This window comes from Setaria viridis, chromosome 3 (assembly GCF_005286985.2).
Source record: "Setaria viridis chromosome 3, Setaria_viridis_v4.0, whole genome shotgun sequence".
NCBI classification, from domain to species: Eukaryota; Viridiplantae; Streptophyta; class Magnoliopsida; order Poales; family Poaceae; genus Setaria; species Setaria viridis.
Window position 1 is genome coordinate 10827450 of NC_048265.2, and position 16637 is coordinate 10844086.

Consider the following 16637-nt stretch of genomic DNA (forward strand, 5'->3'; position numbering starts at 1 on the left):
GCCGCTGGACTTTGATAGCGACAGCCAAAATTTAGACTCCTAGTATGTTTTAGTTAAGTATAACCGAAGCCCCACGTCGTCACGACTCGGGCGGCACCCCGACGTCTGCCGCTGTCACCCCCTCCCGACCTTCTCTCCACCTCGCCGCCGCCGGAGCAAGGTATTGGAAGCCCGTGCACCTGCTAGGAAGGCGGGGCCGGGGGGGGGGGGGCTTCTCTCACCGGTCGGGTAGTTCCCGCTCGGGTCAACGACGTGGCAGCGACGACCCCATCCCAGCGGATCCGATGTCTAAGGGACCGGATCCGGTGCCTCCGATGGCAGATCTGTGAGGAGCGGCTATCGGCGGAGCTCCCGATGGAGGGAGCAACGCGGGGGCGTGGTGTTGTGGGAGGTGGCCGCCGGCCTCGTGTGGGTGTGACTAGAGCGACCCGAGGCGGTGGCGGCATTTTGACGGTGTGTGAGGAGCTACGGTGTTGGACGAGGAGGGGGCGTCCAAGGGTGCCGCCGACGCGGTCACGCCCGTGCTCGCCACCACCATGTTAGGCTCCCTCGCCGCCGGCTCTCCCGCACCATCCAACCGCAGCTGCGCGGTGCCACGGGTGTGCGGCATCGAGGGAGGGCCGCTCGTGACGGCGCCTAGGGTCGGGCTCCACGATGGCCGCCACCTCACCTACTGTGAGACCAATGTGCCCAATCCTCGGCTAAGGAGTTACGGAGGCAGTGACGGGAGAGGGAGGCTGCTGGGTGCTGGTGAGGGATCGCGTGGCGTGCAGGAGACTGCGCGTGGTGATGCATGTGCGTAAGGTGGTGACGCCTCGAGGAGACGCATGATGACGCATGATGGTTGAGGCGATGCGACGGTGGCCGCGTGCGAGGAGTGGGGTATGGCAGCGTGGTGCATGGAGGCGAGGCGGCAAATGAGGTGGAGGTACGACGGCGTGGTGGTGGAGCGGCGGTGACGCCACCTCGGATGGGTTGTCGTGCCTATGGTCCAGGAGTGCCGAGCCGTGAGCGTGCAGCAAGGGGTTGGGATGCTCCGATCGAAAGTCCCCGCCGGCGTTTTGCTGGTCGAGATGACAGCGGCACCCTAGGGCGTCGTTCTCCCTGTTGGGGTCATCATGTCTAAGCTCCAACCCTGCTACACGGGTCCTCTAGGTGAAAATCTTTTCCAGATACTGGACGAGCGACGGCAGCGCCATTGGCGTTTTGCCCTCCTTGGAGGCGTCGTCTCTAGAGACTCATCTCGGTTTATGGCATTGCTGGTATATTGGTTATGGGCGGTTGCAGCTGGTGGCGGCAATTCCGCCGCATGGCAACCTGAACGGGTGTTGCTAAGGCCATGTGAAGACGATCACAGTTATGGTGGCGGCTAGGGGGTGTCGCACGGGTGTCAATTTTGGCTGCTTGCAGCGGACTGCGACGGCTGGTGTTGCTTGGCAACGATCAGTATGGCGTGGGACGGCGTCGGAGGACGGCGCTTGCGGTAACGACATCGTGGGACAGCTAGGCTTGCCGCGGATCGCGGCGGGTTGCTTAACTTAGCTGGACTACCTGGTGTGGTATATCGTCGGAAGACGACGCAAGTGACTTTTTCTGGCTTGCTAACATGGCGGTAGAGGTTTTTGCGCGGGTGAAGCAATAAGACGAAGTCGACTTGCGACGGCGGCCAGGCTGATCGCTGGAGATCTTGTGGAGCGGGGCAACATTGCTCACCACTCTGACGGCGATAAAAGAAACAGATCCGTGACGTGGAGTACCATGGCGGGCGTGGCAAGACCCCGCGCGCGGTGTTTTTCTTCGAGGCGACTAGAGCGAGATAGAGTCCAATGGTGGATGTGGCGAGACCCCCGCGTGTTTTGTTATCGCGGTGGCGACTGTGTGGTGGCAACCTACGAGAGGTTCGGATTCGGTGGTACACTCTGTCAGGTGGAGTATGTTGCAGCAGCACTACAACGGAGGGTCGTGCATGGCGGTGGCCTTCTCGGTACGGTGCAGTCTGCTTTGTCGGTTTCCTATCGACGCATGGCCACGCCTGGAGGTTTTGACGACTACACGAGCGTGAATGTTGGTGGGTGCCGTGCTAAAGGTTTTGGTTTTGCTGCCATGCGAGTGGAGTGGTGAGACCGCGTTGACATCCCATTCTAACCAGTCGGGAGTGGCGGTTGAGTCCAAGTGGTTATTCGCATTAATGTTCCAATCCAACCAGACAAGTATTTTTTATTTTTCTTTTCTTTTTCTGCTTGTAACCTAGAGCTAGTCTTATATTTTTCTGCTATATCAATAAAACGTGCACTATCTTGTGTGGTTCATTCAAAATTCAGACTCCTCCAGCTCCCAACGTTCAGAATCAAAACTCCTCGGGCATTTTTCAGTTTCTGACCACCTTGATAATGGTCCGGTCCGGTCCACCCATACGGCCGTACCTCCATCGTACGATCGTGTTCAGCAAAAAGAGGGCACGATCCGCGTTCGTTGCCTCATTAGCGGCAGCATGGTCCTCGTACCAGCTGTAATGAGCAGGCGAGCTACGGCCACAGCGCACTATACAAAAAGCAGAATATATGGTTTGTTTAAAAATGACCTTCTCAACAAAAAAAAGACTCAGGTTCTGCAAACCTACACAAAGAGCATTACGCTGTCACGCACAATGAACCATGGAGTAGGAATTTAGGACGAAATGCCATAGAGTTTTTGAAGAGACAATAAAACAAAATTTTTGAAGCCATGAAATATCACAGAGTTAACGAAGATGTAGCTGGAACACAAGCTCGTTGAAATTGAACCATGCTAGTAGACTCCAATTCATGGTTACAAACATATATGTAATATAATTTAGTTTTGCATTGGGATAGTTGAATTTTTCATAGTTTTATATGACATGGTAGCTTTATAAAGTGTGGCAAGATATGCAAGATTAGGACTATCCTAATTAGCCTCGTGGCCTAGCATTATTTTACCAGCGACCTCTGTGTTCCTTTCTCACCAAACATGCACAAATCCAGCGACAGGGGAGCAGAAGTGTTTAAACAGCGACGTAAAGTATTGTTGCAGCATTGGATAGGCAACGTCAGTTGTTGGCATACCGTGTTATCAAAAGGCCGGCCCAGCCCAATTAGGTACCTTGTCCTAACAAAGGCCCAACGAACATTTCCAAATGTTGTAACGGGATATAAAAAACCAAACGCCGTTGCCGGGGATCGAACCCGGGTCACCCGCGTGACAGGCGGGAATACTCACCACTATACTACAACGACTTGGATGCCTACGCTAATGACACAATTTATAAAATATTAAACATAAGATCCACACCGGCTGCCAGATTGCCTCGTTGCCTGAAAGCTCAGCGGCGGCAGACAAGACATGAATGGAAACGAGAATAGTAGAGCGCGTAGCCAGTCAGTACGGCTACGATGAAACGGCAGGTCTCTGTCTCACACAGCTAGCGAATCGCGGTCGACTGCTGGCCGTCGGCCTCGACCTTCCGCAGACGCCAGCCGTAACGTGCCGGCGACGGCCAACTCGTCGCCCTCGCCGCGGCCTCTGGCCCTCTCGTCGTACGAGACAGCACGCCCCCCTGCCCACCGCCCCGCGTGCCGGCCCCTCAACTCTGCGACGCCGCTCCGCCCCCGCACCGCACGACGCACGCGCGCGTCTGGTGTGGTGTGCCGCGGACCGCGGCACGGCACCAGCCACCAGCCGCCGCAGGGGCACGGCGGCACACGGTCCCCGCCCCCTCCCGTCGCGCGGCGCACCTTAAAATAAAGCGTTGCGCGCTCCTGTAACGCCGCTGCGACCGCGAGGAGGCGCTGGGGGCGGCAGCAGCATCTCGCGGATCACACGTCTTGTCCGCGCTGCCATGCCAGCCACTGGCCTGACGCCCGCGTCCCATCCATGCTGGCTGCTGCTGCTGCCGCTGCCGCTGCCTCCCTCTCCCTTTTCCCTACGAGCATTTTTTTTTACTCGTGCACCGCATTGTACGGCGTCCGCTTTTGGGGGCATCACGGCGCGGGCCGAGCAAAAAAATTCCTCGGTTTACTTGACCTCGTCCGTTCCAAAGCATTGTACTCCGTCAAGCTGACCTGGAAGCCTCTTTACCTCTGATGATGTACCCTTAATAAAATTTCAAAGCAAAGCGTGTGTCCGTCCGTTCCAGGAGCAGCTCTGCTCGAACAACGGGAGTCCACGTTTCATGGCCGTTGCGCCTGCCGAGGGGGGCAGGGTTGCTGGCGCGGCGGAGACGGCAGCCGGCCAGGCCAGCCAGCGCCCGGTAGCCCAAGCCCTGCAGCGCATTTGCTGCGGCAGGTACCGATCCTTCCTGTTCCCGCATTGAAGCCTTGCCCGTGTAAACCGTTGACTCCGCTCAGAGCTGCGCGCCATGCATGGCAACGGCATGCACGCATGATCTTTTCCGGGGATACTACATTGCACAGTGCACACTCGGGGCTGAACAGGGCCAGTCCAGCCAGCTACCACCACTCTACCAGTAGCAGTAGCAGTAGCACACACTTTGTCCCGCCGAGGCCCGAGCCTGGAGAGGATGCAGTATTGGACTTGGACAGGACCATGCGGCGCCAGACCACGGCAGAGACGGTGTACCCATGCCAGTCTGCCACCAACACACACCCCGTGCATGGAATACTCTGCTTGATTTAGGAGTAGCAAATGCTCCACACCGTAATCTACACCGTACTCCATTCAAATCTACTACACTGCTTGAGAAAAGGAAATTGAGACCGAAACGTAGAGAGAAAACTAGAAGTGATCGAGAGCATATGAACAGGTAGGTATTCGTATGCTTCAGGATGCGTCGGCTGCTCGGTTTCGTCAGCGAGCCCCGTATTGCTGTCGACACGCTCGGATACTTCCAAACAACACGCCTTTGCGAGCGAGCATATGCTGACGCGCGGAGCACGAAGAAGAGCCGGCCGGGGACCCTACTCCGTGGCCGTCGCTCCGTGAGTTAGTGGTGTCAAGCGTCAGTCCACCTCCAATCTCCCATCGCCGTTCGTGTGTCCCGGCCCCGGCCCAGCACTCTGCCCCTCTGCCGCCCGCGGCGGGCGTCAATCATCCGCCGTCAAAATCGTGGGAGAAGATGAGAACAATCCCAATCCACCAAACGTTTTTCTCTCCTGATTACCCGAGCTCCACAGGCCGGGTATCAAGATTCACGAGGCAGGAGTTGCGTTTTCTCTGTTAGCACGGGCACGGGCAGGCAGGGCGAAAGGCCGGACAAGATAACAACAGGACGAGCGGGCACGGCCTAGCCTGGCTGGTGCTGCGGCTGCTGCTTCCATCCGTCGTCTCCATCGGTCGCAGCCCCAGCAGGCGGCGAGGCCACCAGCAGCGACAGCGAGGCGAGCGTAGTGCTGTCACAGCGATTAAAAGCAAAAGCGTAAAGCGGGCAGCGGCAGAGCAGGATGAGGAGGGAGCGGAGGCCGGAGGAGGAGGGAGGGAGGGAGCACGGGCGTCGCGTGCATGCATGCACGGGAAGGCAGGCAGGCCCCTGCGCAGCCGCTGAATATTCCCTGCACCAGCCATTAACCGCCAGAGTTCGGAGGAGGCAGCGACAAAGCGCGGCGACGCAGCCACAGTAAACTGCTGGGCGCTGCTGCTGCTGGGCTAGACGCTAGAGCATGGCTCCGGCTCCGTCCGCTGCCTCGCCGCGCCACTCGCCTCCCCGGGCGGGGCGGCCCCTGCCTGCCGGTCGCCTTGCCTAGCCTGGTCTGCACTGTGTCCCTGCTGCTACGCTCTATGGAACATCGAGCATGGGGCGTGAGCAACACCATGGAGGATGGATGCGCCGCGTCGTCTTGGATTGGTGCATGATCCGCAACCAGACGGATTGCGCCCGGAACATGCATTGCCAAGTAGGCAGTAGCTGCCTCGATCGTTAGGATTCAGAATTTTGAAACTACCCAAGACGGCTTTGCTGTGGTTCTGGGCTCTGGCTCTGCTTCTAGTCGCCTACATTGTGGGTACAAGAGTAAATTCCCCCTCAGTAGTTTCTCTCTCTCTCTCTCTCTCTCTCTCTCTCTCTCTCTCTCTCTCTCTCTCTCTCTCTCTCTCTCTCTCTGTTTCTTTTCCTGGTCGAACTGGCAGAGTTCTTGTTGCCGTCCAAATTTTAAATCAAGAAAAAGGAGCGGAACTGCCGTGCAATACTATGTCGTAGCCTTCTTGGAGCATGATAAAACTATTTCTTTCTCTGATAATTACACTAATAGAGAGGGGAAATGAGAGAAATGATACGCTTCTGATTCTTTTTTTTAAGAAAAGAAGTTCCAGCGACAAAGCAACCTGGTCTGATCCATAACGCATTGCAACAGGACCAACATTACACTGTCAGCGCTCAGGTTTCCAAAGCAAATTCAGTACACCGTTGCTTGGGAGCTTTACCAAGTGAAAAGAAAACGCAGACTTGAGAATCTAGCGCTTACAACCACCCAACCCCCCCCCCCCCCCCCCCCCCCCCCCCAACTTCCAGTGGTTCTGCACTTGGTTCTATTCTTGCAACTAATTCTCAACAAACTGTCTGCATTGCAGGACCAAATAAAAAGCGCGCACTGCATATTGCCGCTGCTGTACTCATATCAAGAGAGGAAAGCAAGATACAAGTACATGCTGGCATTTCCTGAAAGTTTCTAACAACAGGGAACACAATGCAAAATCACAGAGACTACAAGGCATTACAAAATGTAATCGCTGCATTCCCAACTTGATACTGCCTCTAACAATATTATTATTACATCACCTAGAGGACCATCGAGATCTCCTGGCATTGCAAGCACGCACCTAGCCAAGAACACCGCATCCTCTCAGAATAGCAGGGACAAAGAAGCAGAGAGAATAAGAGGGCAGAGAGAAAAGGGGGGAAAAATGATGTAGCTAGGAAAGCTAAATTAGTAGTAGCTGCTAGTTAAGATACCTAGAGATATATATATCTCGGACCATCAAGCCTCAATTCCCCACAAGAGCTCACACCATCTGCGTCGTCTTCCTCCTCGCGCTCAGCTCCACGGGTCGAGCGAGCATGAGGTCCAGCCGGCAGTGGGAGCCGAAGGCGCGCACCCTTTTCTCCTATCTGTGCGGCGGCCTTCCACCAAGCTCATTTCCCCTGTCGCCGCACATTGGCCAGGTACTCCTTCTAGAGCTCGCCCTGAACTCCATCCGGAGAAGGGGACGGTGGTGGGAATCAAGAAGGGCTTGGTGCCGGCTGCGTCTTCAGAGAGTGAGCTTACTGGGAGGGAGGAGGCTTGCAAAGAGAGAAAGGAAGGAAGCAAGAGACTGAAGAACAGAGTGGTTGCTTATATACAAAGCCCCTCACATGGCTGCAATGGAAGGGGTAGAGAGGGGGAGAGCGCGATTGGTTTAACAATGGGGTGTGGCCTTGTGGGAGCATGGAGAATGGGAAGCATGTTTGTGGGGAACGCAAAGCGCACTTGCACGCCTTTCGAGGCGTGTTGGGGGCGGTAAACAAGAGAATAAAGACGAGTAGTAAACTGAATCTGAACGGAGCGTGTTGTGTTAGTATTTTCCCCCCCACCTCTCCAATGTGCAGCAGCATACTGATTACTGCCACTGAAGTGCTGGGCCATGGCGGCATGTGTGCGCCTGTTGTTAGTGCAGGGAGAAATGGACCTTACATGGAGAGGGAGGAGAGGAGGGACAGGGGAAAGGGGCGGAATGGGCTTTCTGTTTGACTGCCTTGTCGAGCTGCCTCCTACTCCTCTTCCTCCCTCTTTGCTTTTCTGGTGCTAAAGGGAAATATACTTTTCTGTCCTTGTGGCACTGCCATGATCAAAATGATTGAAGAATGAGGAAGTGGTATAATGGCGGGCAGAAAAGTCCCTATGATTATCGAGCAAACTTGTCAAAGAATCGAACCGGTAGAATGCATTGATACATTTATATTTACCCTTCCTTGTCACCGTTGGTACACTACTGAAACCTAGCTGAAGAACATCAGTAATAAGTGGAATCAAAATAGCTAATTTTTGGATGCACTCTTCAAGGTTCACTAGCCTTGGATGGGTTTGTTCAAGATCAATGTCTTTTCCTTTTTCCACACAATAAAAGCTGAGAGGTACTCTCCAAAAGAAAACTTCAAATAAATGTGAGAGTTGCTTCTGGTTTACTACTACTTCTGTAAATGCTTGATATGCTAGTTTATGAATGTGAATGGGTCACTCGACCTAACAAGATGGCGAACTTACCTGCCGAGCTAGACGACTAGCTAGCTGCATGGATGAGGATGAAGCAAACAATAAGTAATCCATGATGATTCACTTTCGTGCAGACAGGGATCACTTGAATAAGGATATCCATTGGCCTGTGAATGGTGTAGCTTCCATCTGTCGGATTACTAGTGTTTAGGGTTTGTTAAAGGGGGATTAGGCCTCAACTTAACCGCACTTTCCATGTGCGCTGCACTTAGCAGTTAGCAGCTCCTCGCTTAATCGGCAATGGAAGCTTCACTCCCTTTCTCTCCCCTCCCCTTCTATCTTTCTCTCTCTACCCATCCCAAGCATGCAAAGTAGAGGTAACATGCGTGTTAACGCTGTCAGGGGAACGGTCCCAGTCTTATGCAACTTTATAACCTTCCTTTGCTTTGTTAATGATTTTCCCCAAAAGTGGCCTGCTGGTGTAGAATAGGATTCTCCCCATGATAGAAGAGAAGGGCGAGACTTGTTTACAGGCGGTTTTGATGACTTTCATGCAATGGCGCCACTGAGGACAGGAGACGCCTCAAATGGAAGGGAGCGTCGGTGTGTGTAGTGCCCTCTTTGCAGGTCTCGAGAGACGAGAAAACAATGGGCTCGCCGTGGACGAAGCCATGATCCACAGCTGCTTGCTTCAGAAAGACGACGTGGAAAGGCCTGAGCTGTGACTGTGAGCTATACATCAAAGGTGTTCATCATGTGAAATTGGACATGCAGTTTATTAACAGCAACTAATCAAAGCATGCACAAACGTCTGGTCGCTTTCTAAATGTAGGAAGAAAATGGAAAAAGGATGAGACATGATTACAATTTTTTAAAAGAAGAACGATAATCCCGACCTGCTGCCGTTGTGATGAGTTGGAGGAACTGTGCGTCTCAGACATGCAGTGATGCACGAACAGGTGGTAACAGTAAACGCATCCTTTTTGAGATGTCGTCTACTCTTGGTAAGCTGCATGCATAAACATGGACCATTACGTATGGAGCTCTGCAGGACTGTAGGAAGGAGCAGTCCCCATCAGAGGACGGAAAGCTTCAGCTGGTGGTCAAATTTGATGGATTCTCCCACACACTCTTTCGAGACTCCGAAGGCTGGCAGCTTGGTTGGTGCTAGTGCTGGCTGCCGGCCACTGCTGGTGCCTGTGAGGCTGTTTCGAACGTGTTCGCGTCTGTTCTCTTGTCATTCCGGGTAGGTGATCAACTTTAGGATGCATGCATGCATGCATGAGCGTGAAGCGTGACTGCAGGCATGACGGGAGGAGGGAGAGGAGAGGAGGGGAAAAGAGGCATGATTTTTTCAGTTCGCGACGAGCAGAAAACAAAAGGGGGGAGTTCCTTTGTCCAAACACCCTTTTTTCTCTTCGTTTGGTGCCGGGAATGTGCACGCGAACTGGTGCTGTTGGGGCTGTGGCCGTGTGGTCTAGCAAAGCAAAGCATCTCCCTCCTTTTGTTCGCTTGTGCCTGGTGTTCTCCTCTTGTTGTTTTGTTGTTTTCTTCCCGGGAGAAGAGGCGTGGTTCGAAAGGAAAATGTTGTACCGCCGAGAACGAAATTTGATGCATTCTGCTGGGTCTTTTTGCAACTAGGGTGTTGTGATACAGTAATATGCAATGCAAGCAAACAGTTTAACATGTCTGCGAACGCTAATAAAGAGAGTGAAAGGAGGGGAAAAAAAGGTGTTACATGGAATAGAAGTCTTTGAATGTGAAAAAACAACGGGACAGGTAAGGTAGAAAAACCTCAGCGAGATGGCAGCAGTGTAGATTATTGAGCCTTTTTCTGCTGCTGAACTCATTCATGATCGGCAAAATCTGTTCACCGAAAGGAGTCCATCATACCTGTCTGCCACGCCCGCCCAACGCCTCTCGGCCATCCCCTTTCCATCACCGGCCGCGCTGCTGTCAGCCGCAGGCAGAGCTCTCGTCTGCATGCTAAAGCCGCCGCAAACGTGAAGCCGACGTTCGAAATCTCAACCCCATCGTTTTTTTTTTGTTCACGCCGGTGAACGTCGGCCGCCGCGGTCCCGCGGCGAATGAGCAGCCAGCACATCGTATAGCATATGCATGCTCCTGTCGTCCACGCTCGACATACGTCAGGAGCACGTAACCTTTGCTCGGTGTTCTCTTGGAAGCAAAGGAAAACGAAAGGAGATCTCAAGTCAAGGCCGGCCGGGCCAGCAGCCACGCGTGGCAACGTGCCGGGGGCGCTGGGAGTAAAAGATTAGACGGGGGCGCGGCGGAATCGGCGACGCACCGGCGGAGAGGAGGAAAAGGGGCGGTCGACACGGGTGGAGAGGGAGGGAGGGGACGGGACGCGCGAGAGCGGGTGGAGCGGAGTATAATAAGCGCAATCATTGGGCACTCAACCGCGGTCCACGTCCGCGGCCCGGCGCTGCCGGTCCGGCGCGCGACACGGCGAGCGGCGCGTGCGGCGTCGCGCGGGCGGGTCCCCCCACCCCGTCCGCCGCCCCCGCGCGACCCCGAGCGCGAGGGCGCACGCGCGCGCGTGGAGGGGCAGCTGGGGCTTGGCTGCTGGTGGCCTTGGGCGGGGGCCGGCCGGCTCTGCTGGGCGGTGGGGGTGCCCCCCGTGCCGCTCGGCCGCGATCCCGCCCGGTTCGGCCACTGTTGGTGACGCGAGTGGTCCGTCCCCTCCCGCACGTCGCTTTGCCTGTGCGTGCCACATCGGGCACGCGCATCCGGAACCGAACTCCCGGGTCGCACGAATCGCCGGCATGCGAATCCTACGCTGCAACTCTGCAAGGTGTTTCTTTTTTTAGAGAGAGAGAGAGAGAGAGAGAGAGAGAGAGAGAGAGAGAGAGAGAGAGAGAGAGAGAGAGAGAGAGAGAGAGAGAGAGAGAGAGAGTGCAGGTCATGCAACCACGGCGGGGGCGGCGGGACATGAGAAGAAGTTGTCGTCCATGCGGAAAGCCATGATGGGCCGAAGGACTCTGGCGGACACATCGCTGGATGGCCCAAAGAGAAGACGGGAGAATGAATGAGTTCGGAGCCCACCGCAATAGACTGGTGAGAGGAAGGCTGCTGGCAGCTGATGATGATGTGGGTTAGTACCACATCGGGGAGCGGTGGTGTTGGGATCCCGGGGAGAGCTACAAGAGGAAGGGCAGCGGCTCGCAGCCAAAGCACGCAGCTGCGTGGTGAGCACAGAGCGAACTATTCTTTCGCCTTTTACTAAAGAATACCGTGTGCACGCCACAATTAGCAGCATACGCTAATTTTTTGAGGGTGTCCTTCTATCCAAGGAGGACCCCAACAAATTAATTTCAAATTTAATTGGATTCTGAATCTCCGTGCACTGTTTCAAAGTGGAGCTTTTACAAGTTCAGCAGACCAGTGTCGGATGACCGATAACAATGGGGCTGTTCGCTTCAACTTAAACTTATAAGCCAGCTGAAATGTGAGAGGAAAATACTGTTTGGTGTTGTGAGAGGAAAATACTGTTTGGTGAGGAAAATACTGTTTGGTGTTGTGAGAGGAAAATACTGTTTGGTGACTGATAAGCTAGCTGAAGCGATGCTTCCGCTTCAGCCCACCAGAAATGGCAGGAATGGAAAGACCTTTTTTTGCCTGGTTCGGTCTCTCTGAGTGGAATAAGTGGATCCTTCTTCTTTTTCCTAACTGATGAAGGTCGAAACTGAAGATCGAATCAAGCGGAGTCTGGATTCCTCGAAACTGAAGATCGAATCAAGCGGAGTCTGGATTCCTCCTTGGTGGCTTATTGTTGTGAGTGGCTGATAAGTCAGCTGAATAAGCTGGAGCGATGCTTCCGCCCCCCAGAAAACTGAATAAGCTGGAGCGATGCTTCCACCCACCAGAAAAGTTGCAGCAGACCAGACGGGAGACACTTGAAGATTGCGGAGAAGAGAATCTGAGAATGCATTGCCTGCCGGAGCGCGCGCAGTCCGCTTCGGCGCTTGAATCGCCCGGAAACACGGCGGCGGAACGCGAATCGCGCACGCTGAGCGCAACCACGTTGTGGACAGGCCGCGGTAGGTCGATCGCGCCGCTGGTCAGTCACTGCGAGCCCAACGACGTGGGTTCTTCCCTAGTGAAACCCAGACGGGCCGGACTCCACCGGACTCACCCACTCCGCATGGCCCAAGGACGGGTGAATCGGTAAAGTTTATCTTAGTTTAAAGGTGTTCTCCAGTTCACGGAGGACGCCAACAAAAACAAATTCAAGTTTATTCTAAATTTCAGGATGTTGTGAATAGTTAGGTTTTTGTTTCATAGATCTTGGTTTAGTTACTAATGGTGGTTTCAGGAATTTAAATTTCTCTGATTCTGATTCTGCGTCACCATGCAAAATGCTCGTGCGTAGTGTCGTCGATTATAGCGCTTGTACAGTCACCAATTTGATCTTGGTGGACAATGTGTAGAATACACATACCAGAGCGAAATTATGAGAAATACATCCACCGATTTAAATCTGGAATAAAATGAACGAGAGAGTGGAAACAATCTATTCACATATTCATGACCCTCAACGATGGCTTCCCCAACTAAAGAAGCTGCAGAAAACCAGGCCAAGCTTCTTACTTACACTGGATGATACAAAAGTACACGGAACGAATGCCTCAAATAACAAAAAGTTTCTTCCATTGCACAAATCAGAAGACATACTGGTATAACGTGGATCTGACAAATCTGAAAATTATCGGGACGTGCTAATGGCTAATAGTAAGATTTTCCATCTCGTTCACCACATCATCAGCTAACTCGGCCTCCAGAGATCCAAGGCACTTCTCGAATCCTTCAAGGGCTGCAAAGGCATTAGCAGGTGAGCCACCAAGGTGTCCTATTTCCTTGCGCATCCCATTGATGCCACCATACAGTCTTTTTACAGCGAGCTTCATCTCAGATGCATCTTGTGGTGGATATACGCAAGCCCCGAGATCATTGACCTGGTCGGCAATCTCCTTGCAATGGCCCAGCAATCTTTCCATTGGCTCGACTTTGTCCTCGTTAGCCCCATTCTTGTTACCTGAGCTCTTGAGCAAACCAGTAACAAAACGAATTGCCTCTTTCACTACAACCAGCGAATCAGACACCACAGTGACAATCAACTTGGCAATAGCGATCTCCTCTTCAGTGAAATCATCATCATCATCCATATCAAGATCAGATAATATCTCATCTCTATCAGAACAACTCGTGGTGTCAGCAACACCATTGGAAGACTTTTCAGCAGTAGCATCACCAGAATCACCGATAGGGAGTTCGTTCATCTCCCGGAGAACATCCTTCAGACACACACCTATCTGCGTCATGGCTCGTCCTATGGCAGTGCAGTTCGACGTCGGCACCTTCTTGAGAGCAGCACAGACTTCCCATACAGTTCCTGTGACCTGGGGTATAGTTATGTTCCGATCAGGGCTGCGAGATTCTGCATCAGATTAAAAAAAATGAAGTGTTAGCCCAACTAAAAATATTCTGAGGGATTAAAATAAATAAAGTGCAAGACTCGAAGGTCTCTGAATGTGATAATTGCTTCATTGCTATTTCAGATGTCCTTTACCATGGACTAGAATCACAATACTGATGCAACTGACACCGATAAAAAGTCACATGCTTCTCCTCACTTCAAATATGTAGAATTTAAATCAGCAATTTTAGTCATGTGACTATTCCACCATCAACATTGCTTTATATTTAATTCTACCTAATTGGTTTCCATATAAAAAATCAGTAGGGACTACCAGGAAGCCTTGTTTAGACAAATAACTACAACCATTAAGCTTTGGCAGTTTTTTTACATACCATAAGCAGAAACAGCATGCTTGAACAATAAGAAGCTAGAGTCAACCACGTTCTTTGCGGAACCACAGATGGATTTGTGAAGAGTAGGCCCAGCACCGACCATGCTTCCATGGCAAGCCAAGAGGAATCCTTGTAGGATGTTGAAATACGCAACAATGTTCTCCTTCAAGGTGTCTATATTAGGCAAGTCACCACTCCAGAGCATTCCAGCTGCAGCAAAAGACAGGCATCAGCCATCAAAACAGAGTTGCATCATGTCAATAAAACAGTTTCGCTCTATCACAACTAGAAAGACTGCATTGCATATACTACCCTATGAACTAGCTAGGAAGAAATTGCCGAACACTAATGCAGATACCATAAATACTCTACTACACTCAGCAGAGGAACTATGTACACTCCAGTAACTGCAGACTCAAACACCCAAAACTGACTTCTAAGGAGCACTGATTCAGACGAAAACAAGAATTTCCTTTTCTTGTCTTTTCTCTTTTTTTTTGAATGAACAAAACAATATTTTCCTAACCTATCTAACTTCTCAATTGGCTTTCCGCTGAAATAAATCAACTCAAACACTCCTATGTACAACCAGAGAAATTCTCAATCAATTCAGATACATATGCATGCCCAGACCAGCAAAGCGCGAGAAATTAAGTACATGAGATCGCTCAATTTTGCACCTACCGACGGTGGCCTGCCTGGAGACCTGGTCGCCGAGCTTAACGACCTCAGACCACTCCGTCCGCTCCAAGCTCCCCGGAACCGCCTCCGCCATCATCTGAAAAACGAAGAGCGAACAAGCGTCAAGCGTGCAAGCGGCGCGGTGAGGTTTCCGCGTGGCCGCGTGGGATCGGATCGGATCGGAGCTGGGCCAAGACCATGGTAGGTTTGGGCGTACCTGGAAGGTGTCGTTGATGGTCTGGAGATGCGAATCCAGGAAGCGGGACAGTTCGCCGCCGCCCGCCGCTTTCTTCGCTCGTCCTCCTTTCTTCGACATCGAGGCGGCGGTGGCGGTGGGCGAGTCGGGGCTGGGAAGAAAGAGGGCGGCGCGAGCGGCGAGGAGCCGACGGGGACAAGAGGCGGCGCAGCGGCCGTGGAAGGGTTTATTCAGTTAGGGCTCGGCGCCTCTCGATGTCGGAGTCGCGCGAGCCATAGGAGTCGTGTCAAGATTCGTGTGAAGAAGCGTTAGCGTGAAAACGGTCACCAAGGCCCAAGGTCCCTTAAAAAAAAAGGGGGGCCCAAGAGTCCTGTTTGAACTTGTATAATAAAATCTAAAAAGTTCTTAATGTACAATTTTAAATTGTACTGTCGCTAAGACTGTTATGTCGCTAAGACTGTTATGTCAGCTTTATATGAAAAGAAACGATTTCTCTCAGTGCACAATTTCAGTATATAGGTACATTGAATCATTTAATTCTTGAGCGGTGTTAAAATGTATCATGTGATCGGTGCAAGTTTCATTGTGGTTTATGTGGTTACCAAACCAAGCACGTTAGGTTTTATGGGGACCAAACTCTCTTCCCTTCTCCCAAAATTGCTAGTATGTCATAGGATTTAATATTCATGAAACTCTCAGTGAATTTTTTTGAGACTCGCCTTATAAAAGATTAAAATTAGTGGGTGGTTCATTTCATCACCGACGTATTTTTGTACTGACACTACCTAAACCTTCCGAGCAACCCTAGCATTTCAAGTGACATCCAAATTGCTTTGACTTTACTTACAAAATATAGTGAGACACAGTGAATAACAAAAAAGAGAGCTGTGCATTTTTTTCCAATAAAAAAGTTTAGAACCCTAATGTGCAATAATCTTGCTTTATTGATTAGTTACACCCGGTTTGATGCTGCGGTATTCTCAATTATTCATCAATCTCATGCTGACACCAAATGAGTTATTGTGGCAAACCAAATTCCTTCCAGGAGGGGGCTCCCCTGATACGTAAGGGGGTGTTTGGTTCTAGGAACTAAAGTTGAATTTTTCGGTGCATATTATCGGAACTTCCGACACACTATCGGAACTTCTGACACTGTTGAATTAAATCCACTGAGCATCCCCAGCAGGAAGTTTCTGAAAACTTCCAACCCCTGTCGGAACTTCTGACACTCACAGAAATTGTGAGAAAATAGACGTGCAAGTGTGTGGTGGTGTCTCTCATGGGTGGATAGCATCTCAATTAAGCACTTTGATATCTTCAAGCTATCCATTCGTATCCCCCTTTATAGTACGGTGTTCCTATACTCAATTTCAAAGATAGAAATTATAAAAAGGTCTTCTTTTAAGCCCAACACCGTTCTTCAATTTTATTTGGGGTTCTTTTCTTGCACCTTTGCACTTCTTTAGAGTTTAAGCCTGTCAATAACTTGATAAATTCATTAGTCCCTTAATCATGCATGTCATCAACACCAAAACCCACTTAGGGGGCCAAATGCACTTTCAATCTCCTCCTTTTTGGTGATTAATGACAACACAATTAAGGCTCACATGAGAAATATATAAACATTTTGAATCCAAACATATAGGTGGGCTGCCCCTTAACATGTGCATCTTTCAACGATAGAGACAAAATGGCCTCAAATGTTATTTGCACATGTTAAGTGAGCTCCCCCTATATCCTTGCATTCGTGGGGTCCAAAGATGTGACAT

The 16637-nt window shown here is 51.6% G+C and overlaps 1 protein-coding gene and 2 non-coding genes across 3 annotated transcripts; 1 reads left to right on the top strand and 2 right to left on the bottom strand.

Moving 5' to 3' along the window:
• Positions 1–3182: 3182 nt before the first annotated feature.
• Positions 3183–3254, bottom strand: TRNAD-GUC (transfer RNA aspartic acid (anticodon GUC)). Its single transcript has one exon. It is a non-coding gene; the product is annotated as a tRNA-Asp (tRNA).
• Positions 3255–11359: 8105 nt separating this feature from the next.
• On the top strand, positions 11360–11479 carry LOC117851094 (U5 spliceosomal RNA). The gene has a single exon (XR_004639459.1). It is a non-coding gene; the product is annotated as a U5 spliceosomal RNA (small nuclear RNA).
• A 1187-nt stretch (positions 11480–12666) lies between these two features.
• LOC117850983 (uncharacterized) lies at positions 12667–15151 on the bottom strand. The gene is made up of 4 exons (XM_034732874.2): positions 14890–15151; positions 14676–14769; positions 13992–14201; positions 12667–13617 (listed from the first exon to the last, which is right to left on the bottom strand). Exons 1-4 carry the CDS (start codon positions 14986–14988, stop codon positions 12899–12901), a joined length of 1122 nt encoding a protein of 373 aa, XP_034588765.1. The 5' UTR covers positions 14989–15151; the 3' UTR covers positions 12667–12898.
• Between the last annotated feature and the right edge of the window lie 1486 nt (positions 15152–16637).